This window comes from Ambystoma mexicanum, chromosome 10 (genome assembly GCF_040938575.1).
Source record: "Ambystoma mexicanum isolate Mex_15411 chromosome 10, UKY_AmexF1_1, whole genome shotgun sequence".
Classification (NCBI taxonomy): Eukaryota; Metazoa; Chordata; class Amphibia; order Caudata; family Ambystomatidae; genus Ambystoma; species Ambystoma mexicanum.
In genome coordinates this window covers 692112021-692134910 of record NC_090932.1, presented here as the reverse complement: position 1 = coordinate 692134910, position 22890 = coordinate 692112021, and the positions used below count along the sequence as shown (strand labels likewise).

Genomic DNA, 22890 nt, shown 5'->3' with positions numbered 1-22890 from the left:
GAAACCATAAAAATTCAAATCATAACAATAAAACTGTTCTACTAACCTATACACTAACAGCTAAACAAAATCTGTAGTCAATTTTTCCATAGACATTTTTGGAGACCTTAATCATACCTTATGCAGCTTTTGGTTGCTAAGTAACCTGTCTTTCCAGTAGTTACACAGTCTTAATTTCAAGATCCTTTAACCTGGAGATTGAAAGGCCTAATGTAAAAAACCAAAATGTTTTAGCAATTCAACTACCGAAAATGTCAAGAGTCATGTCCGGAGATGATTCTATTCCAAAAGGAATCGGGGGATCAACCCTTCTTCATTACTTACATGTTTCCTAAATAGCAAGTATCTAAGGTTCCAGGTTCCTTCACATTCCATTAACAAATGCCTCAGACTGGTTTGAGGGATTTTCACACTCTTTACATAGATTATGAGTCTTCCTCTTGTCTTCACTGTGCCAGCACTTCCTCAACTGGTAAAAGGTTTAGCCTTACTTTTAAAACGTTATTTCTTGCCTGCCTATCTGGGAAGGTTATCAGGTATTTGGCCAGGAACCCCAACTTTTTGTCCACAGATTGGAAGACAATTGGTCTATTTGTGTTTCTGACCTTTGCGATTGTTTTAATCCAGTCACCTCTTTCACCAGCGGCTTTCACTTTCTGGGGTATGTTAATCAAGATCCCGAGTTTTGAGTCATATTCTGACAAAGTCTTTGACTTTTCTTTCCAGATAGATTAGATGTTCAGCTCTCGATCATTCCAAATGAGCTTTTACATCCCCATACAATGAGTTACGATCTGCTGTAATTATCTGGCGATAAAGTGATGCCAACTTCCAACTTGCCAAAACAACTAGGGAGTTCAAGCCCAGTTCAAACCTCAAATTCCAGGATGGTGTACTGGGTGGCAGACACAAAACAGTCTTCCAGACAAGTGATTCCCATTTGTTCCAGTTGCTGTTCCAAAGTAACAGCTTGGCCTCTAAGCCGTACAGAATTATTGGAGTCACCATTGCCCTAAAATATCTAATTAGGGAAAGTTTTGAGAACCAACAGTATTTAGTATAGATCATCTTCATCTTGGTAAGGAGTTGAAGAATCTTCATCTCCACATCAGTCTCCACCTTGTGGGTTGCCGGAGAGGCATACATTCTATAACACAAATACATCAGATCTTCTACTCTTGGAATTGTATCAGTTCCTAGGACCCAGTTGGAAAATAGGTTTTTTTTTAGTGTGTTTAAAGATCAAGATTTTAGATTTCAGTGGGTTGATTAGACAGTTTTTTCTGGCATATTCTCCCAAACCTGTCAGCCGCTGCAAGCCTGTTGCCGTCCTATCCAGCAGTACTATGTCGTCTGCGTAGGCCAGCCAATGGATCTTTTTTCCATTGATCACAGGGCTGGCCAACGCGGATGGTTCCAGGGAGTCTCCCATGTCCACCAGGAACAGATTGAAAAATGTGGGTGCACCGAGACACCCCTGCTGTACTCCTCTCTCCACTTTGATTGGGGCAGAGAGATTGTAAAGACAGGGAGCGGGGGGGGTCGAGCAATCAAGGCCTAGCTTCTCAGGAGGTGATGCAGGCTGGTTCTTTAGTACAGTGTAGTCCCCAAGCCCCCACAAATGAAGGTCTACACACTATTAGTTAAAACGCAGTCTTTATATAATTAAGTTCAAGGTTATGTACACAATCAAAATAACTCACTTTGTGCTCAGAAAATCTACAATGGCAAATATATACAGTTGTAAGTGGTTCCACAATTATTATTAGATTCCATTAAAGGGCATCAACTGTACACTGGATAAATGTTACAAATCACTTAATAAAGGTAACCAACAATAGATATAGGAGGAAAGCAGTTGGTTAGAACATTTGCCAGAATACTGGCCCCGTTACCTAGAAACATCTCTGTGTGGAGATCTCCCCCCCCCCTACCCCACCTGGGAGACCGGTAAAGCAAGGATAGACCACAAGCCCAGTCCATATATTGTTCTACAAGTCTTATTTCCTTCTATAATGTTTCTACCCCCCCCCCCCCCAATGTACCTGGTAGAGCAGAGTTCTTCGAAGAGGCGTCGATTGATCCTTCTTGAGTGACTCCCTTTAAAGCAGGAGCCACGGATCGTCGAGAGGTGTCGAAGGTGAACTTGGAGTCGATGAAGTTTGGTGGTGCCCAAGACCACGGAGTCGATCCAGGTGGTGCTTGTCAGTGACGTCCTGCGAGGATGAGGTGTAAGGGGCACCTCCACATTTGATAGTTCAGGACCGCAAAGAGTTTCTGAAGAACTGTGGCCCGACAAGGGCAGCGAGTCAGAGTCTTTGTGGTCTTTGGGTGGCGGGAAACCCACCGGCGGTTTCTCCTCAGCGCGTCGGCGTCCTCTACTTTCTCTGGCGGGACAAAACAGGTGACTGTGCGGACAAGGGAGTCCTTTGATTCAATAGTCTTAAGCAAAGGAGCGGGCGGCTCCGGTCACCAGCGGCACGACGTCAAGCGGTCCCCTCTTCTGGGCAACACTGCTTCGACAGGCCTCTAGCGGTTAAGTCGATACTCCGAACCCTGGTCGACGGCAATGGCCTTCAACAGCGTTGATGTCTGGGTGCTTCACTTCGTTCTCCTCAGCGGTCCCAGTCTCCAGTCAGCAGCCTTTCGAGGGTCTGACTTCCAGGGAGCTTCGGCGAAGGTTAGCGGTGCTCGATGGTCCGTCAGGGCACGGGAAGAGGGCGCCTAACCAGTTCCTCTCTCGGATCAGTCCTTGATGAACTCGACAGCTTTCGGATCGGGTCGAAGTAAACTCAGCAGCAGTTCTTCCAGCTGGGCATCAAGGATAAGCAGTTGCAGTTACTCTTCAAGTGTCAACTCAGCTTCTGAACAATTTCCAGTGGTGAGAGGTCCCCAGATATACTATTGTGTCTCTCATCCACACTGCTGGGTCACACTCAGCAGCCAATCGTACAGAAGGGCATTCATGCAGTCAGCCAATCAGGCATACAGTGCATTCAGGCCATACTCCTCCCTCTCAGACACTCACAACAAGGAATGTGAATTGTGACAAGTACCCAGCCATTCAACACTACACACTGCATTCATACCAGTTTCGGGCAGGGCTGACTCAGTCTTTGTGTCAAACACCAGAAACCAGACATCCACTACAAGATGTGCATATTGGTCACACTCCATTCACCCAGGTCCCGCCCACAGGGTGTATCCACAACATACAGTCACTGGGAAGGCTCCAGACAGTCTGGCCTGGACTTCACAACACCATATATGGAACTTCCACCCAAGAGCCAGTCAGGGGGAAGGGACGAGTCAGGGCTTCCCAGTACTTTGGGAAAACAAGTTAACAGGCAATAGAAAGCAAGAGGCGACAGGGGCCATCTTGTTTCCTATCAGGAATCAACCGATTCCAATGACAGGGCCTGGGTTTCCCAACATGGAGGATACTCGGAGCACCTGTCAAATTCAGCATGGAGCTGCCACCAGCCTATACCCTGCTCTGTGGGCCACACACTGGTTCACAAAAACACACTAGGGGCAAAGGGTTGCAACCCCACCCATGGGTGCCACAAGGGTATCCCATGGGACTATAAACCAAACCAAAAACAGGAAGAGCTGCACTGCCAGGAGTCCCACATGGACTCCTGGGCAGAAAATATACAACACAAATGAAAAAGGACTACAGTACAAGGACTGGGAGGCCCTGTCCCTCCAATGCATTTCCAGCATCACAGATGACCTGGTTCACCCAGGCACACTTTTGAGGTGTCCCTGTGAAATTCAATTAACATTGCCAGGAGCGACTCCAAGATCCCCCATTCTTTCAATTTCCTCCACAGATGCGCTCTATCGACCTGGTCGAAAGTTTTAGACAGATCTACCCAGGCACCATAGAGTGGCAGTTCTCCCTTGAACATTGTTTGTTCGCTTACCAGATTCAGGATAAGGCCGTTCAAGGTGGTAGAGACGCCTCGTCGGAAGCTTCTCTGGTGGCCGGAAAGAATTTGTGCATGGTCTACCCATTTGGTAAGATCCCTCAGTAGCAATTTCATAAAGATTTTACTTTCTATGTCAAGGTGGGCGATGGGGCGATAATTAGCCGGATCTAGTCTATCGCGCCCCCTTGAAGAAAGGTATGATTATTGCAGTTTTCCATGAGGGGGGGGAAGTTGCTACAGGCTAGGTATTTCCTTAAAAAGGTGGTACAAAAGGCTGGACCATAATTCAGGTTCATTTTTAAAGTACCTGGTAAGTCAGGCCGGCCCCTCTAGAAACAGGTCCACTTGAGATAAGACTTCATGAAACTATCCCAATGGTCTAACATGTAGCCAACTCTTATCAATCTGTACTATTCATGGAAACTTGGTAGAGTGGCAGAGCAGTCAGGCTTATCATAAGAGGGAAATGTGAGCTGTAGGCATGTACACTGAATCCAGTTAGCACAGAAGTCCAAAGAAACAAATGTATTTAAAATCTATATTATATTTACACAAGGGATGTTTTAAAATACTTAGCAGATTAAACGTAAAAAACACATAAGATTACTTGTAGATACCTTTCAAAGGCCACTGCTTAGTTAGTAGTTGCTTGCGGTTACAATTGTTACAGCGTTTGACAGTTCTACTGTATTATTGGTACTACTGTGCACTTGTATAAGACAGAAGAAATACAGTAATTACTTTTAGTTATCAAAACCACAGTCTTTTTGGAAGGAAACCAGTTGATTAGTCAAACAGTAGCACAGTTTAAGGTTCGAGCTGCAGTTTCCTCGAATAAACAAAGGCTTTTAAAGTCTAATTCGCAGCCCTAACTAAAACGCAGTTCGGAGGGGGCTGAAAACTTACAAAGCTGAAGAACAGCAGATTTCCCTAGGTTATTAGAAATGTTTGAGGCTGGATTCTCCTCTGTTTAGTAGCGATCGACCCCATCTACAGATTCCTTGGTCTGGTGACGAAAGTCAAGACAATTAAAGGGATGTCTCTGTTGCAGTCTCGAGAGGACCTCTGTCATGGATTTCTTCAGCTTCTCTGGTCAGTCAGGCGTTAGCGCCTTTTCTGCAGCACCATCAAAGGGCACGATTTGCCCGGTCAATCTTCAATTCCTGCACTCTGGGGAGGGGACTTGGAGGAGTTAAATTGTGACCCTGGGGGTTCACCTGGAGCTCAGCAAAGACTTGGACAGATTCAGCCTTGGCAAGATGATGCACTACAATTGGGTCAGAGGTCTGCTGGTATTCATGGTCTGCAACTCAAGAAAGGCACAGCAACTCCGAGATGGCTCTGATTGTAGTTCGTCTCAGGACTGGTTGGTCCCACCAGCCAAAGGGAAGGAGTCCTCCTGGGAGCTCCTCTGTCGCATAGAAAACTGGGTCAGGACAGCAGTGATCACTTCACGGTGTTGCATAGGGTCTGCAGGTGTCTCTGGTCGTCTTCTCCAGTTACTTCACTTTCTAGTGGTCGACTTGCCTTTCACCTCGGAAACTTCACATTTTATTTGGGTTCAGCACACACTCCTCTGCAATTTCTCAGCATTTTACAGAAAGGGGCAGGTGGCTGTCCAATCAGGACAGCCAGACCACCAATCGGAACTGATCCCATTCAGGCACTCAGGCAGACAAAGAGGAGTGAAAAACTCCTCCCCCCACTTCCTTCCTGCCCAGACACAATCACAAACACACACAGACATCCCCCTCCCAGAATATTAGACGGGCTAACAAAGGACAACCACGCTAGAAATGGCAATAAACGAAAGGAGCCACCATGTTGGAACATAGGTGACCCCATTGTGCACAACATAGGCTGAACACATTCTGCGCTGAAAAGCAATAGTTAGTAAAGAACATGTCCACTGCCACCAGCCATAACTAGGAAGTTGTCTATGTGATTAAAAAGTCACAGGAGCAGAGAGAAGGGGGGTGCCAAGTATCCCCTTGGCACTCCACATGAGGTGTTGTGTGCCACTCTCATAGTATAAAGGTTTAGGAGAGATACAAAGTATCCCTCTATCCTTAGGAACTGTAGTTACTCAAGGATAAAGAAAGAATCTCAAAGGAGAACTCAAAAGGGTTCCCAGCAACACTGCCCATAAGGAGATGTGTGCTGCAAAAGTTAAACACAGATGCCTTAGAGACATGGAGGAAAGTAGGCTACATAGTAAAGGCAAAACACAGAACAAGAGTTCCAAAAGACAGAGGCCATAAGAATGAATGAGTGGTAAAACGTTCCACTCATTCAGGATAGCAGAAACAGGTCCAGAAGTCCAGCAAAGAGTGCTGGGGTTCTCACTAGGAGAGGGGATGAAGCACACAAATGATACATCTCCCTAACAATGCTGGTGCAGCGCTTCAGTCCTTCCTCGAGCAGCAGGATTTCCCCAGTGCAGGTTAAGAGTTCCAGCTACTGACAAATTGAGTCAGCAACGGAGTCTGCTCTCCCCGTCCTCCGGAATCAGTGAGACCCATTCCTCCAAGAACACCTGTGCATTCTAGAGGCTGTAGAGGAGATCCATTGTGCGTTAAAAAAGTGTATTTTAAAACTGTTTTCTACCCTCCCTAAAACAAAGCTACATGTATGTTATCCAACCAAGGTGTCAGATACAGCTTCTGTTGAGACTAACTTAAACAGAAGCAAATTGACTTCCATATTTAAGAAACTTCCATCATATACAGACCATAATCTTAAAATGTACTTTATAGATTTGCTTTACCACTTCAAAGTACTTGCATTTGACATACCGTTCAGCTAAATAAAGTGCCAAATGTATGGTTGAAAGATTACCTGCTGCTCCTTGAGGTGTCTCATCAGTGCGAGCAGCTGAAGAATTAGCTCCATCCTGATTATCAGGATCTGCCATTTTATCCTGTCGGCGAGCTTCAGCTGCTCCTCTTTTGCCTAGGCCAGAGCCTCGCCGACTAGAAAAAAAATGAAATACAATTTAGTTTAACATTTTGTATGGAAACAAAATTCTAAAGGGATAGTTAATCTTTAAAGAAACATGCTTTTGATTACCCAATGAATGCAAATTACTTGCCCTTGTTAACTGAAGTCAAGTTATTCCTAAAAGCAAAGGAGCAAGCATAAACAGTAAAAAGTACAAGTAACTCCCCAAAATGCAATCAGATACCTGGCAGGCATACATGACAGTCGGCACCCATGGCACCGCCGTTACAAAATCCAATAAGGACTACCCAACTAAACTTCCAGTACCATCACTCCACACAAGGAAAGATTGATTCCTAAACATCAATGTCTACAATCTCAAATGACAGGACATCGGGAAGAGGGTTTTTCCAAACCTGCACTGGTGAGAGGTTGAGAAGCCAACCGAAAGGTTCAGCCAGTTTCACAATTAAGTCATCTAATGCTCAATGGCAGTTATTGAGCAGGAAGGCTTACAGTCAAGAGGAGATAAGCTTGTGTGAAGTAGACTTAAAAAGAGGGAAGCCTGTTAAGGAACAGAGGACCACACAGTTAAGTAAAAACATAATATTTATTACCACAGGCAAGTAGTAAATACCGGTTTGATCACTATGAAATATATTCACCACAGTTTTGTAACACCAACTGAGTTAACTACCACGTTAGAATGCAGCAGTTAATGATAGAAATACACACAGCAGGGATCAAAATATGATTTGATGAGCAGGAGCTAAAAGCAGCACCTTTGTATCTGGCATCATACAGTTAGGCTAGTTTATAGTGAATTGTAAATGTACTCCTCCAACTAACAATCCCCATGCCCAAAATACCCAAAGAATGTACTCATGACCCAGGCTCCACTGGCCTGGTAAGACAATTACTTTCAATTTAAAGGATGTCATGTCCAATGCAAGTAATTTGAATCCGGTTTCTTACTTGTAACACAAAAGATGACACAAAACAGGGACTGGCCAGGAACATTGAGGCTCACTGTGGGCTTGGCTGTATGAGGTTCAAAGGCTGCAGGTTCAAGGCTTCCAGCCAAAGAGGCGGGGGACCCAGGACAGGTTTAAAATCTCACGATTTGTCTTGGCAGCGAATGAGGATCTAGTGAGGAGCAGCAGATTGAGGTGGACATTGGGTGTGCCCTAGGACAAGGTCAGCAGCTCTTAACAGAAGTGCAGTAATACTTCAATCCCCAGCAGGCCCTTCCTCGTAGTGACATGGCAGCACCAGGTTAGAATGTTCCTAGCTGTTGAGATGGATTTCTAGAATCTGGCCTGGTGGACTGATTTTAGGAGGCCACCCTAGTTAGTAAACCGGGGAACTTGGGTTAAACAAACCCAATCAAGGTAAGCATGGAGAGTGGTCAAGGCTTGGACTCAGGAGAGCGAGTGGGGTCAGGGATCCACAATGAGTCCACACAGTTAAGCACACAAATCACATGCATTACTCACCGTAATAGCATTTCTGATGATTGTATCTGCATAGATTCATATGCTTGCATACAGTCCGACGTCTAGTGGTAATCGCGGAGTATTGCATCTTTCTTTCGAGGATCGAAAGGGGACGTCCACAAGGGCATGACTTACACTATCATTATCGGGACATGTAGTGTACCTGTAAATACCTCAAGCGTAGAGGTCCCTCAGATTGTTTTTTACTTCCAACTAGTTGGTCACCTTATGCGGAGCTCGCAAGAGTTGATATTGCAAAATAGTGATTTCGTTGACCCTTGACCGATGGTCGTCTAGTCTTTGACTACTTCTCTCCGACGATTGCTTCGTGGACCCCTACGCCGAAGATATCCACTGCTGTTCAGCGACTAGAGCATTGATCAACGTCTGTCGACATCGTGGCCTCTGCCCTCCAGCCAGGCCCTTAAAGTAGGGAGAGTGGTGCCCTGGGTTGATTCTGAGAATGCATTTCCTTTTCCCCTCTTACCCTTTCTGGTCTGGCTGCTGCCTTTCAACTCTGCTATGGAGAGGACTCCATTTAAGCTTTGTCTGTCTCGCAAGCGAAAATACCCCCGGGTAGAGACCCATTGCAAATGCAATAGGTGCTTACCTCGTGACTACGAAGAGCGTTCCTGTAAGTCCTGCAAACTCTTTTGTCCTAAGACAAAAGATTGGCGGACAAAGTGGTGGGTGGCCTACGCATGCAGGCCAAAAGTTGTTCCCCCGTTGGCGCTGTTGCCTCGGATTTCTAGGACTTTAGCCATGGCGCCGACCTGGAGGCCATAGACCTTTCAGCTGAAAATAAATATTAAATAAACACGGATGCGCTTTCACATCACGTTCAACAGAGGTAAGGTATGCGAAACACGTCTGAGCCACAGCCCATATGGCACTTTTAGCTATTTCACTGCAGGCGGCATGCTATTCTGAAGAACGTGATGTGAAAGCGCATCCGTGTTTATTTAATGTGTCCCTCGCACTAGCCCGATGTCCGATGTGTAGACTGATTAACCTAGCAGAGCTCACGGGCACACTGCAACGATATCAACGAAATGACAAGACTTCCCATGGAATATATAGCGGAAGGCATTTAACCGTAAACGGTCATGTGCATCATACATGCGCTTTTGAAAACACAAAAATCACGGCATTGTATTAATAACAGTAACTTAATTAGCTAAAGTAATTAAGAGCAAAATAACAGAATGTAGCCCAATTCAGAATAACTAAATCACCAGACAGCAGATAAAGATGTATGGAATCTTATTATCACAAGTTTATTTGACAGGCAGGGATTGATCCCATGACATTTAAACTTGCTGAAAGGCGAAGTTCCAAATTTACAAAACACTACCATTAGGTAAGAACGTTTGTACAAATACTTCAATATATATGACATGAATAAATAGAACATTATAATCATTATGCTCTTTTTGTTGATTTCTCTCCCACCTTTTCATCTGTATTTTTCAACATGTGGTATGTTTTCATCCTAACCAATCCTTCCCTCTCCCCCTCCTTGTTTTCTGTGTTCATAGGCAATCTATTTATCAAAATGGCGATATAATTGTGTTCGATTGTTATGTGTCAATGATGATGTTTTAACATTTAGCCCCGATTTTAAAAAGGCGGCTCGTAAAAGGGCACCTGTTCACATAAACATAGCACTTTATAATCATAATCCTACTGAGTGGAGATCTTATTTTTTTGAAACTGTGGCGCATGAATACAAGGTGTAACTTTAACCATACTACCTTTCAGCTGAACCCTCCGGTTCCCAGAAGCCCATCCCCGAAAGATAGGCCACTGGTATGGGGAGTTAACACCCTGGTGACAGGGGCACACACGCACCACCCAAGGAAAAGCATGCAACCCCCAGAGCCTCCTCGACGGATAAGTCGAAGAAGCACCAAACACTGACAGGCTCACCGAAGACTTCAGTGCCTGTTGAACCTCGCAGTCCGGCCCCCTCCCTGCATCTGTCTGGGCATTCTACTCATAAGGGTATTCCCACAAAAAAGCACATGCGTGCTGACACGCCGTTCAAGAGTGTGTTAGCTCCTAAGGTTTCGGTGGAGTCTATAACTGCGACGGCACATACAAGCAGGTCAAAATCCATCATACAGCCGCAGTAGTTAAATGACAGTCTTGCGGCTATTGTTTCGGCAGCAGAACAGCCCATAAGCACCCAGTCTCGTCGAGAGGAGTACTCTCAAAGTCCCCAGCCCTTCTCTAGGGCTTTATCTAGTAAATCTACTCCTTCTGAGGAGTCTTTCCCTCCTCCAGAACGCTCTCCTTCAACCCTGTGCACCAAGCAGAGGTTTGAAAATTACATGGATAAAATGTCACAATTCATAGACTTTTCAGAAAGATACATTACTCCCAAGAGGCATAGGGAGGAGGATTCCTGCCCCATTTTACCAAAGCTGCAGAAGCTCCCAATTCAGACAAACTCGTCAGGAGGTATTCGAGTTTTCTGAGCCAGAGGAAATCTATGAGGATCCTTTTAGTCATGAGGACAATCCTTTTGGTCAGGACACTGCTGACCAGTGCCTAGACTGGGGACAAGATCAACCGGCAGATGAAGGGCCTTGGCACTCACCCACTCCTACCCCAGGCCCAGACATGTGTCTGGATCTGCCTTCCACACCTCAACTGAGGAAGCCATCACCAATAGATGATCAGGTGGCATTTAATGCCATCCTAAATACTGCTGCAGACCACTCTCACATCGCCACACAGGAGGTTGTTCAGGACTGATTTTGTTGGACATTCTTTAAGAAAAACTCAGTCAAGCTATTCCTCTGCTGAACTCCATAAAGAAGCGCCTTGCTCCTTCCTTACTGTCTCCTTCCCTTACAAAGGTTGTCAACCCTCGGGTTGAGAAACTGTTTTGCCCCTCTCCATCTGACCCTTTGCACATTCTAGGTCATGCCACACCAGGCAATCTGGTTGTTAAAACCACCAAACAAATAAAAATAAAAGGCTGGGGTGCCACTGCCTACAGCAGAGGGTCCCCCCCGATAAGGACTGCAAGAAACCCTGGCAGATTTTATATCACTGACCCTGTTGGGACACATCCTGCATTCCCTTTGGCGGATATTGGCCTTGGGATTGTTGGGGCTCCTTGTCTTCCAGGACAGGGGGGCTTTACCCATCCAAAGGACTACTGGTCTACATATGTGCCAGGGTTGGACTCCTAGCACATGGATGAGACCTACATCCTGGTATTGTAGAACTCTAGCTTAAGACTCCATGGTTTAGACCAACATGTGTGATCCACTGTCATTTGTTCAGTGGGCTGGTTGGCTACCCCTTGGTAAACCACAGCTGACACTCTAGCGTCACCCCCACCCAGCTGGTTGGACACCACGAGGCGGGTGAGCAGGGATCTGGAGTTTACTGTACTTGCCATGTATCTTTATGATGGTGAATAAAATTCCCATGGTAGTAGATATCCGACATGAATAGCTTCTACCGGCACAATCTCCTCATTACACAGGGTAATTACACCACAGAACACCACAGCAAAAGAATACAGGTCATTGCACCTTTATACCCATGTATTTAATAGACAATAGGCATTGTTTGTATAGCTAAACATTACACTAAACTTGTTCACCTGACATTAAACTTTATTTTGCTGAATGTTAACTAATGATATTAGTATTCTATTGATGTTTGTTTTTACTAAGTTAAGCATGTGTATAGAGTGGAGTTCGTATAGTAGCTCTTACATGCACCAAAAAATCTCACTGGACTATGGTTCCCCTTAGGGTGCAAATAGGGTTCCCTGTTGGCAACAATGGGCTTGGTTTGGTTGCATGAGTATTTTGGGTACACTGCACGTCACGTTAGGGATAGTGTTACAGTCATGTCCATGGCTACGTCCCCTTTCGATGAACCGAAAGAAAGATGCAATACTCCACCATTACCACTAAATGTCGGACTACAGGCACAGCATGTGATTCTAAGCAGATTAACATCAAACCATATTAGAAGCTCAGAAAAACATTAAGAAATTAAGTAATCAGGTAGTAATATCACAATACTGGATTATCAAACATACATACAGTCACACCTTTAGGCTCTTAGGAATGCATTTAATAATTTAGACTGAAGTTTAGTGATGCAGTAGAATGAAACCGATTCACAAAAAATACGCCCTAGCTTTACAAGTCCAATCCTTGTGATGAATGGGGCCTTGTGCACAAAAGTCAAAAAGCTGCTTCTTAGGAGAGGGAACTGATATGGGAAGAGTTCTTGTGGTGTTGAAAATCTTCCAGAAGATATTTCAAAGTTATAGGTAGGTAAAATTATATTCCTATTTTTCATCTATAGGCCTTCAGAAATGACAATCAAAAAGCGATGGAATGGAACAACCAATGTTAATTCTAAGGTTTATTCTAAGGAGAACAGGTGGGGGTGAATGCGTTGAAATTACCCTCCTCCCCCAGAACTACTCCTCCGTGCCCCCAGAACCACTCTTTCGCTGTTCGTTTCATAGTAATAATAAATCTTCCCGACCTCTATGAACCCCAGAACTTTATTTCACGGGTGGATTATTTTTCCTTATACCTCCGAGTGGGAACCTTTTCCCTCCCACAGATAATTTTTCTCTTTTTATGGGTGTCATCTTTAAGACTCTTTAGTGTCTTTTAAAAGTTATCCTCTTTGACAAATGTTTGCCAATAAGTGCCTAGTGTTGCTGGGTTGCCCTAAGGGCTCCCCTTTTAACTTTCTCTAGCTAATCTTGTGAGAGCTACAGTTCCCAAGGGTAGAAAGGATCTTTCGATCATGTTTACATTTTATTTGGTGAAACCAGCACACCCCACCATATGTGGAGTGCTGGGGAGATGCAATGTATCCCCTTTCATACTAACACTAAACATTCTGTTACAGGGACAAGCTTACCTTTAACCCTTTAAGTGCCAAGGACGAGGTATCTCGTCCTTGGAAGTGCATACGCAGTGCCAAGGACGAGATAGCTCGTCCTTTTCGGCACCTTGTTTTGAGCGATCCCTGCAAAGCAGGGATCGCTCAAAACTAATCCAACCCCCGGGCCATGTGAGGGGGAGGTCCCCCCTCACTGCCAGGGGGCTGGATTACCTTCAGTTTCACGTCGGCGTGCGTAACGCACGTCGGCGTGAAACAAAGTAAATTCCCCGCAGCAGCCATTTTCGGCTGCTGCGGGGAAGAGAGAAGGTAAGAGACCTTCTTTGTCCGCCTCGATTCCCGGCTGTATTTCAAGCTGGAGATCGAGGCGGGTATCGTTGGAAAGGGGAGATTCTCCCCTTTCCAACGATACCCATTGTGTGGCATTGCTGCCCGCGGATCTGGCGCAGGGCGCGCGATCCGCGGGCAGCAATGCCAGTGGATCAATGAAGATCCATTTGTGACGCAGGGGGGGAGGGGGCTGCCTCAAGTAAGCAGCCCTCTCCCCCTCCCGGCCCCCAAAGCATGGGGGCACATGCATGAGAACCCTGGGGCAGATGGCTGACCATCTGCCCCAGGGGAATGAAAAAGAAAAAAAATTGAAAGTATGTGGAAAGGGGGTGGGGCGCCACTAGCCACCATGGATTTTTTATTGAATGAAAGGGGGGGGGGGGGATGCCCCCCCCCCACCGAAGTAGAAAGGGACACCCCTTGTAACCCTCCCTGGGGACAGATATCTGCTCCTAGGAAGGGGCATCTGACCCCAGGGAGGGATGCATGAGGTGGGGCCCCCCCCTATCTGCCCCCAGGGTGGGTTGCATGAGGTGGGGCCCTCCATTTGGGGTGGGGGGGTTGAGGGCCACCCCCCGTTGCGGTACATCATGTGCTGCCAATTTAGGGTGGCCCTCAGCCCCCCCTAAAAAGCAGCCTGTGATTTTGTATATTTTTTTTTGTTTGCCCAACTTTGCTTGGTGCAGATGGGCCCATTAGTGTGGCTATCTGCCCCCAGGGTGCCCAAACCCCACTGCCCCATTATTGGGGGTCCTGCCCCACCTTTTGGGGTGGCCCTCTCCCCCTCACCCCAAATGGAGGTGGGGTGTACCTCACGCAGCCGTTTGGAGGCGGCCCAGGAAGGCCTGCATGAGGTGTGTCCCCCAGCCATTTGGGGTGAGGGGGGAGAGGGCCCCCAAAAATGGTGGGACAGGCCCCCCCCCAGTGGGTGGGGCAGTAAGGTTTGGGCACCCCGGCGCCAGATTGGCACACCAATGTGACCCTCTGCACCAAGGGGAGTTGGGTTACCAAAGGAAAAAAATGAAAATGGTGGAACGCTTTTTAGGGGGGGGCAGTGGGGCACACCAAAGGGTCAGGGAATTTTCTAATGGGATGGGGCGTTGACCCCCTCTGCCCCAACCGCAATGGAGTGGGTGCCAAGTCATGCAGCCCTTCCTGGGACCAGATACCTGCTCCTAGGAACGGACGCCTGAGCCCAGGGAAGAGTGCAGGACAACCCCCCCCTAATCTGCCCCCGGGGAGGGCTACATTTTGCTGGTGTGACCGTAACACATGTTCTTTGTTTTGTTTACAGCTTTTTCTACCCGAGCAGCTGCAACGTTATGTGAGTACTGTTTTTTATTATTCTATGGTTAGGGCCCACTGTCAGTGGGGTGGGTGAGACTGGGGCTGGATTGTTGGTGGTGTGGGTGGGAATGGCCCATCTGGGCAGATCACCTCCAACTGTCCTGAAGTTGCGGCTGGGCTGCATTACAGCTTTTCCCTTCGGGGAGGTATTGGCACACTGCTGAGACTCCTTGGTGGGGAGAAGCTGTAACGCAGGGCAGCCAAGGCTCCAGCAAAGTCGGCGGTAATATCCCTGGCCTTGGGCACCCTTCTCTCATGTGGGTCTTTGCTGGTGGTTCTGGGTATTACATTCTGGGCCGATTTGCTAAGTCAGACCTCTGTGGATTCCCACGGGTGTCCTCTTTTGGGAAATGCATGGGGTTCCCTGTTTCCCTTGCTGGCTGCGACACCCTAGGCCCAAATCTGTAGGTTGCCCACATGAACAAAATGGGCAGTGGCGAATGGCTTGGGGTTCCCAGTCGGTTACCCTTTTCCTTTTGCGCCCCCGGTAGGTGCACCCACACATGTGAGGTACCGTTTTCATCGGGACACGGGTGGGGACACGGGAAGGTAGGCCACGTGTTGTTGGCGGTGTGTTTCGGTGGGTGGCCAGAGCGAAATGTCTGAGAATTGTCTTCATTTCCGGCCAATTTCAGAGACATTTCCCTGTGTCCACTCACCGAAACACGTCACCAACAGCAGATGTCATACCTTCTCGTGTTTCCACAGGTGTCCCGACGAAAAAGGTACCTCACATGTGTGGGTGCACCTACCGGGGGCGCAAAAGGAAAAGGGTAACCCACTGGTAACCCCAAGCCTTTCGCCACAGCACAATTTGTTCATGTGGGCAACCTACAGATTTGGGCGTAGGGTGTCCAAGCCAGCAAGGAAAACAGGGAACCCCATGCATTTCCCAAAAGAGGACACCCGTGGGAAAGCACAGAGGTCTGATTTGCGCGAAGCGGGCCAGAATTTATTACCCAGAACCCCAGACAAAGTGAACATTGTGTTTTTTCCCCACCAAATATCACACTTTGTCGGGGATTGTGGCTAATAAAAACTGGGGCAATTTGCGCAAGGCAGACCTCTGTGGATTCCCACGGGTGTCCTCTTTTGGGAAATGCATGGGGTTCCCTGTTTCCCTTGCTGGCTGCGACACCCTAGGCCCAAATCTGTAGGTTACCCACATGAACAAAATGGGCAGTGGCGAATGGCTTGGGGTTCCCAGTCGGTTACCCTTTTCCTTTTGCGCCCCCGGTAGGTGCACCCACACATGTGAGGTACCGTTTTCATCGGAACACGTGTGGGGACGCGGGAAGGTAGGCCACGTGTTGTTGGCGGTGTGTTTCGGTGGGTGGCCAGAGCGAAATGTCTGAGAATTGTCTTCATTTCCGGCCAATTTCAGAGACATTTCCCTGTGTCCACTCACCAAAACACGTCGCCAACAGCAGATGTCATACCTTCTCGTGTTCCCACAGGTGTCCCGATGAAAACGGTACCTCACATGCGTGGGTGCACCTACCTGGCCGCCAAGGGGAAAGCCTAAAACACAAGTAACCCCAAGTCTGTTTTCAGAGGGAAATCTCAGACATTCTGCCGACCGGCACAACGTACAGATATGGGCCTCGGGTGTCCAAGCCACCGAGGAAAACAGGGAACCCCTTGCATTTCCAAAAAGAGGACACCCGTGGGAATCCGCGGAGGTATGATATGCCCAAATTGCCCCAGAATTTATTACCCAGACACCACCGCAAAGTCTGAAATGTGCCCCGGACTTTGCGGGAGTGTCTGGGTAATAAATTCTGGGGCAATTTGGGCATATCATACCTCTGCGGATTCCCACAGGTGTCCTCTTTTTGGAAATGAATGGGGTTCCGTTTTCCTCGGTGGCTTGGACACCCGAGGCCCATATCTGTACTTTGTGCCGGTTGGCAGAATGTCTGAGATTTCCCTCTGAAAACAGACTTGGGGTTACTTGCGTTTTAGGCTTTCCCCTTGGCGGCCAGGTAGGTGCACCCACACATGTGGGGTACCGTTTTCATCGGGACACCTGTGGGAACGCGGGACGGTAGGCCATGTGTTGTGTTTGTGTGGTTTTCATAACGTTTTGACCCATTTGCTGGAGCCCTTTGTCTCAACCCTTTCTTTTCCCAAATGTGACCTACATTTAGTCGCTGCATTAGCCACCATACAGTTTTGTAACCTGCACAAGTCACCTACCCTTGAAAAGTACTGCCTGTGCTCTTTCAAAAAATGTATGGCTGCCGTTCCTCACCACATTGGTTTTCCCAATTTACACATGCTAAGTGCGTCTGGTCAGGCCGTGAGCGTAAACTCCTGTGTACCATGGCTCAGTGTTTGGCTTGTGGTATTGCTTGTTTTGTACAAACACTACAAAAATGGTATGCTCTCCTAACTGCAAGAGTCGGGGGAATGTAGCGGAGCATTGCTTTTCTCAAAATTCATAGACGCCATTGCCGTACCAAGCCAACCATGTCCAACACATACCTTTTTTTTCAGTCATTTTTTCCCGCTTTTCCCCCCATTCGATGGCAGTTTCCCCTACCTAGTTGTTGCCTGACCTATGCAAATCACCCCTTCCTAAACTTGGAATTTTGTCTACTTTTCAGAAATATATGCCTCTGTCCTCCAATTTGGCTTTCCTGCCCTTTTCTTCCATTCCGTCCATGCATGTCCAATTGGCAAAAATGGCAAAAATCGCCTACCTCTCACAAAACGGTTGATAACCCCATCAAAATATTTTTTTTCCATTTCCACTCAACCTGTTCCTGAAAGCCAACACATTGGGGAACTCAGCACAGCAAACCATTTGTTCCTAGCTCTTACAAGGAAAAAAACCACAGGCTTCTTTGTACATCATTTTATTGGCATTTTTTGAAAAAACCCAAAATTTTCGCACATTTTCCTTATTTTCTCTCACCCCCCTACAGCAACCTGGGATTCCTGGGTGGCGTTACGACCGCCTACATGTGGGGAAAAAAAGGAGCCAAATTTGGCCGAGATATCTCATGTAACGAAAAAGTTACAAGCCATTGAATGGCCACATACCAAAATCACCAAAAAAGGCTCTGGCACTGGGGAGAAATACCCATGGCACTTAAAGGGTTAATGGCTGGTGGCAGTGATACCTTATTAATTTTGTGCTCCTTTGTGACTTTGCACAGCTCGTGTAAAGGCACCCATGGGTGCTCATTTTACCAAAATGGCCCGGTCTTGTTTTTTTGCCATTATAGTGTTCCTTGTCCTTTCTTGTTCCTTCCCTTGACATCCAGGGCAGGAAATTCCTTTGGGTGATTTTGATCTTCTGCAGGAGTCCTGTGGGCTCCCCACCCATGCTCCAGAGTGTCTAAGGCAGGAAGCGAGGGAGAGTCCAAAGCTCTGCAGCCCTTTGTCTTCCAGTCGGAGTGTGAGATTCCAGCTCAAACTGTAAGGCTGGCTGTTCTGAAAGGACTGCCAACCACGCAGGTTTGAATGTTGCAAGACTGTTTGATTGGTTGGGTTTCATATAGTCTGAATCTTGCAGAAGCTAGGTGGATACACTGTTTGGATACCATCGAACAGGGTTTGAATGAAAGCAACCCCCAACGGTGGTGAACACCACACTTCACACCACTGGCTCTGCGCTATTTTTCTTCCCCTTTCCTTCTCTGACCAGGCTGGCGAGAGATATGGGGGTACTACATCGGTTGTCTGCTTTGCAGAGCCCCCCTCCCCCTTTTCTTTTTCCTCCCTCCCCCCTCCCCCTTTTTTAGGGTTGTCTCCGAGTAAAAGGACACGTGCCTTACTCTAAATGGAAATGTTTTTTCTGTTTCTTCTTTTTTCTTCTTTATGACAGACTGGGGAATGAATTAAACTTCCATTTCCCGCTAGAGGCCCTTATTTACTTGTTCCGCTTTTGAGATCAGCAGTCAGTATTAATAACAAAATCGGTGCATGTCTTTTGGACTTATGGAGCCGTTATGTGTAGCTGGCACATTTGTCAGTCCTATTTCTTTCTGACTCCAGTCACCAGCCGACGCGAGCAGGCTCTCGCGGGTCCTATCTTGGTTTCATTTGGTGATTGATAGGGGGCGTTCCTATTCCAGTAGTCCGCGCGCACATTGAGCGTACGGACGTTTCATACAACGTCTAACAGCCTGGTGACTCGTAGACTCCGGCGCTCCATACGGGTGGTACAGTGGACGTTTGCAGGTAAGATATCTACGCATGTCTTCTTGCTACGATATGCACTTATGGAGTTCGGCCCCTTTATACATTGTAGTTCGTAGGGAGTTACTTATCTCCCATTGAATGTGGGGCATGCAGGCTAGCCGCCACTATTTGCATTAGGCGCTACTGCTGTAGAGCACCGGATATCACGGGCTCTGGTGTGGCGCCTTTTGGGGACTGCATTTTCTGTGCACCGGCGCCCGTATGGGTATTTTCATGCGGTTTCTAGGTCTGTTATCTGTGCCGTTACGGATTCACTAGCGCCTCCCTATATATAGTTTTTAGGCGTAGAGAGCCTCTTGATTTTATGGCTGTTATTCTGCAGGTCTTAGGTTTCAGATCCTTGCAATCCTGTTGACGTCTCACTTTCCTTCCAGTTTGGGACACGCGATCTATGACCACTTTAACTACAATAATTCCGAGGCGTTCCACCTTAGAGTCTGGTCCTTGGACTTGATCCCTTGAACTTGGACTTCTATTCCTGGATTTCTACTATAGGAGGACACTCCACAATACACCCGCATTTTAACATTCAGGTGAGCAGTTTTGATCCCCAGGAATATCATTGGGATCTAACCATATTATTGAATATGTACATATTCTTATTGTGGAGTTATACATTGGACCCCTGTGTCTTTTTCTGCTACCGGTCCCCTTCCCGTGTTTAGTGACATTGACTGTGGATCAACATATGAAAGACAGGAGCACTTACATGCCGCTGTCTGTATTGCAGTGGCAATCCATTTGGGGATACATTTTGGTTACCCCATTCTGTAAGTTGTTTGGTAATTATTTTTCGCTTGGTGTGGATTTTCTGCGCTGCAGACTGCTTGGGCCCGACCTTTGGTGTGTCCTGCATGTTTCCACTTGGTTTCTATACCTTCCCTACATTTCTTTTCCCCCTCTACCGGTTTTCACCTCCCTGCTTGACACATCGTTGCAAGCACGGTTGGGTAATTTACATCTGAGGTTAGGGTTGAGCATTCCAACTTTGGAGAGATAACAGTATTAGGGTGTTAATGCCTGCCTCGACCACTTACACACAGGGTCTTGGTGTTTTTGGGTGAGGTTTTTTCCTCACGTTTTAATATTACTTAATTATTTGTATAGTCTTGATTGTTGCGGTTTGTTTTAGATTTTTTACATGACAGTAAATATGCTATTTATCACATCCACAGAGCTCCATCTCCCTTGGGGTCCTGACGAGGCAGTGCAATTGTCTGCCGAAACATCCTTGGCATAACCTTTGCTTTTCAGTTATGCTGTACGGTTTTACAACGTGAACAAGGACGTAGACCTGGGATGTGCTTTTGGTCATGAATAATGATTTTTAGAATATAAAATAGGTGACATCGGTGGATTGAGGATGTCTGCAATTCATTAGACAGGGACAGTAAGATAGTTTCTCTGCCAGGGTTTTCCTCAAAATTGATTCCCATACCATGTCACCTAAGTTTTAATTGATTCATTCACAAAAATGTTGACATATGCTTGCATGCATGCATGTTCTATATTGATATATGTATTTTGATTTTTTCAACATTATCATAAACAGACCCTAATGGTCATTTTTAAGCTTGTAACCGTAGGACCAATGGCCTACGTAATAAATTATGGAATGCATTTTTAATATAACAAAAATACCATCCTCTGTGTGTACTGTTCTTTGAGGTGATTTAATAACTCATGGAATAGGGCCGAGCTGTAGTAAAAACTGGGTAATCGAACTATTTGGTAAATGGTTCATCTGGGGGGACCCCCCCATTGTGTGCAAGTTTTGCTACTCATTCGTCCCCCCAATGGCTATGAGTACTTATCCCTTATGTGGTAATGATTGGCTGGGTTTCTGCATAAGAGTCCTATCCTGGAAGCTGAAGAGGTAGTCAACCACTGGTACCAAAACCGAAGAGGATGATTAAGGAAATGCAGCTGAGACGATTTACAGCTAACGGGAGAGCCAGCTGTAGCCCTTCCTTCCAAACGACCTGGGTCTCCGAAAATGACGACCCCAACCAAGAGCCTGGAGAAACCCACTAGACTCCATTGCATTTTGAGTCATCCCACGCCGTGCGCTGACCTTGCGGCTGCAATACCCCAATACCCTGGGACCTCGAGCTATTGTGCGGTGCACAGTCTTCCGAATTTTGAATCTCACTGAAACTTCGTGGCCATCCTGCTGGATCTCCAGAGGCATGATTCTAGTCCGAAAAGTCCTCTCACCAGAGTGCTGGACCTTTGTAACGAGAATCCGACCAGCGATGATATTCTTCTGTGCTCCTGAAAAGGCACCAAATCCAAACAGTTGCATCCATCCCGGAGGAAAACCTTGCCTAGAGCTGCAAAGTCCCCTTCAAGGTCCTGTTTTCAGTCACCACGACAAGGAATCCACTGAACTGGTTTTTGGTTGCAGATCCTGAAGTCCTCCTGCTGCAAAATCTTCTGTCCTGAGGTACTGTGCTGGCTTGGGTATTTACGTACCTTAAGTCTCTTGTGATTCCTGTGTAGTTTTGGGGTGTTTACTGTGATTGGGAGGCCTCTCGTCCAGTTCACCCTGGATCAGCCGTGGACCGATAGCACAGCGAGTAGAGTGCTCACTTTGACATTCGTGCAGAGCCTGCTGGCGCAGGTTCGAATCCTGGCAGGGCCAAACTCAGCCTTTCATCCTTCTGAGGTCGATAAATGAGCACCACACACTGTGGGTAATATGCACCGCTCAGATACCTGAGGGCTCGTAGAGCTATATAAATGCTAAATTATTATTTATCACTACTGCTGGAATCCTCCAAGGGTGTTGTCTGTGAAACCCCTGGACCCTCAACTAACTCTAAAGTAAAATACTCACCTGTTTCAATAGCCTTCCTTAGGAACTCTGACTGTTGCTACTTAAGAACCTATCCTGACACGGTCTGTTGGACACTAGACCCTAGTGACCCCCTCTTCTGCCACTGAGAACACTCATGCTCCAAGAATAAGGGAAAGAATTTTAAAGGGTGGGCCTTTTGCCTACAAAAGAGAAGTGTTTAAAAGTGACTTACTTGCAAAAAAAGTTGCTTGGTGACTAAGAGTGACCAGTTGCAAAAGTTCTTACTTAACTTGAATGTGTGTTGCACTGTTCTGAAAAGTATATATAAGGTTAAGTTACTGTGGCTTGGTTGTGCCTCTTCCCCAAAAGTAATGCTGTTGGTTTCAATGTATTCCGGTTATGGTAAAAGTAGGAGTGTCCCCCAACTGGGTCTTGCTTCCCTCCCTCCCCCCCACCTACTTGCTGTTATCCTGCCCAGAAGTCGTCTGCATTAGGTTTTACCTACACTACATGAATGACTTATTCTAGGTAACACTTGGTTTTGCTTTCCATGGTCTGTTTTAGACGGACACAAAAAGTCTTAGGTTTCCACCTGCCTTAAAGTTGCTGATGCTCCTGTAACAGGTGTATAGGTTTTACTTACCTTGAGTACAACTGTTATCCTAAAATAAGTTTTGCTTCCCCTTAGTCTGAACTGAAAAGCAACTGTAATTGAATATTACACACCAAGGTTCAACTCCCATAGAATAACAGTTATCCTGAATCAGAGTTATAGGTTTATACTGTTCCTAGTATCTGTGTTTCACTAGATCAGAAAAGTGTATTGTCCAGTTGATATTAATATGCGATTACTTGCTGAGCGTCACAGTACAACTGATAGGATCTACTACCCTGGTATTGATGAAAGTAATTTAAAAGTAACTACTGGTTTTGA

General features: G+C 46.6%; 1 protein-coding gene across 8 annotated transcripts in view; it reads right to left on the bottom strand.

The window, feature by feature from the left end:
• Window positions 1–22890, bottom strand: part of TRIP12 (thyroid hormone receptor interactor 12) — a 2051777-nt gene that overhangs the window by 1762357 nt on the left and 266530 nt on the right. For all 8 annotated transcript variants that reach the window (XM_069618297.1, XM_069618300.1, XM_069618299.1 and 5 more), the window contains one exon: window positions 6774–6907. In XM_069618297.1, coding sequence (XP_069474398.1) covers window positions 6774–6907 — 134 coding nt within the window. The remainder of the gene's footprint in view (window positions 1–6773; window positions 6908–22890) is intronic.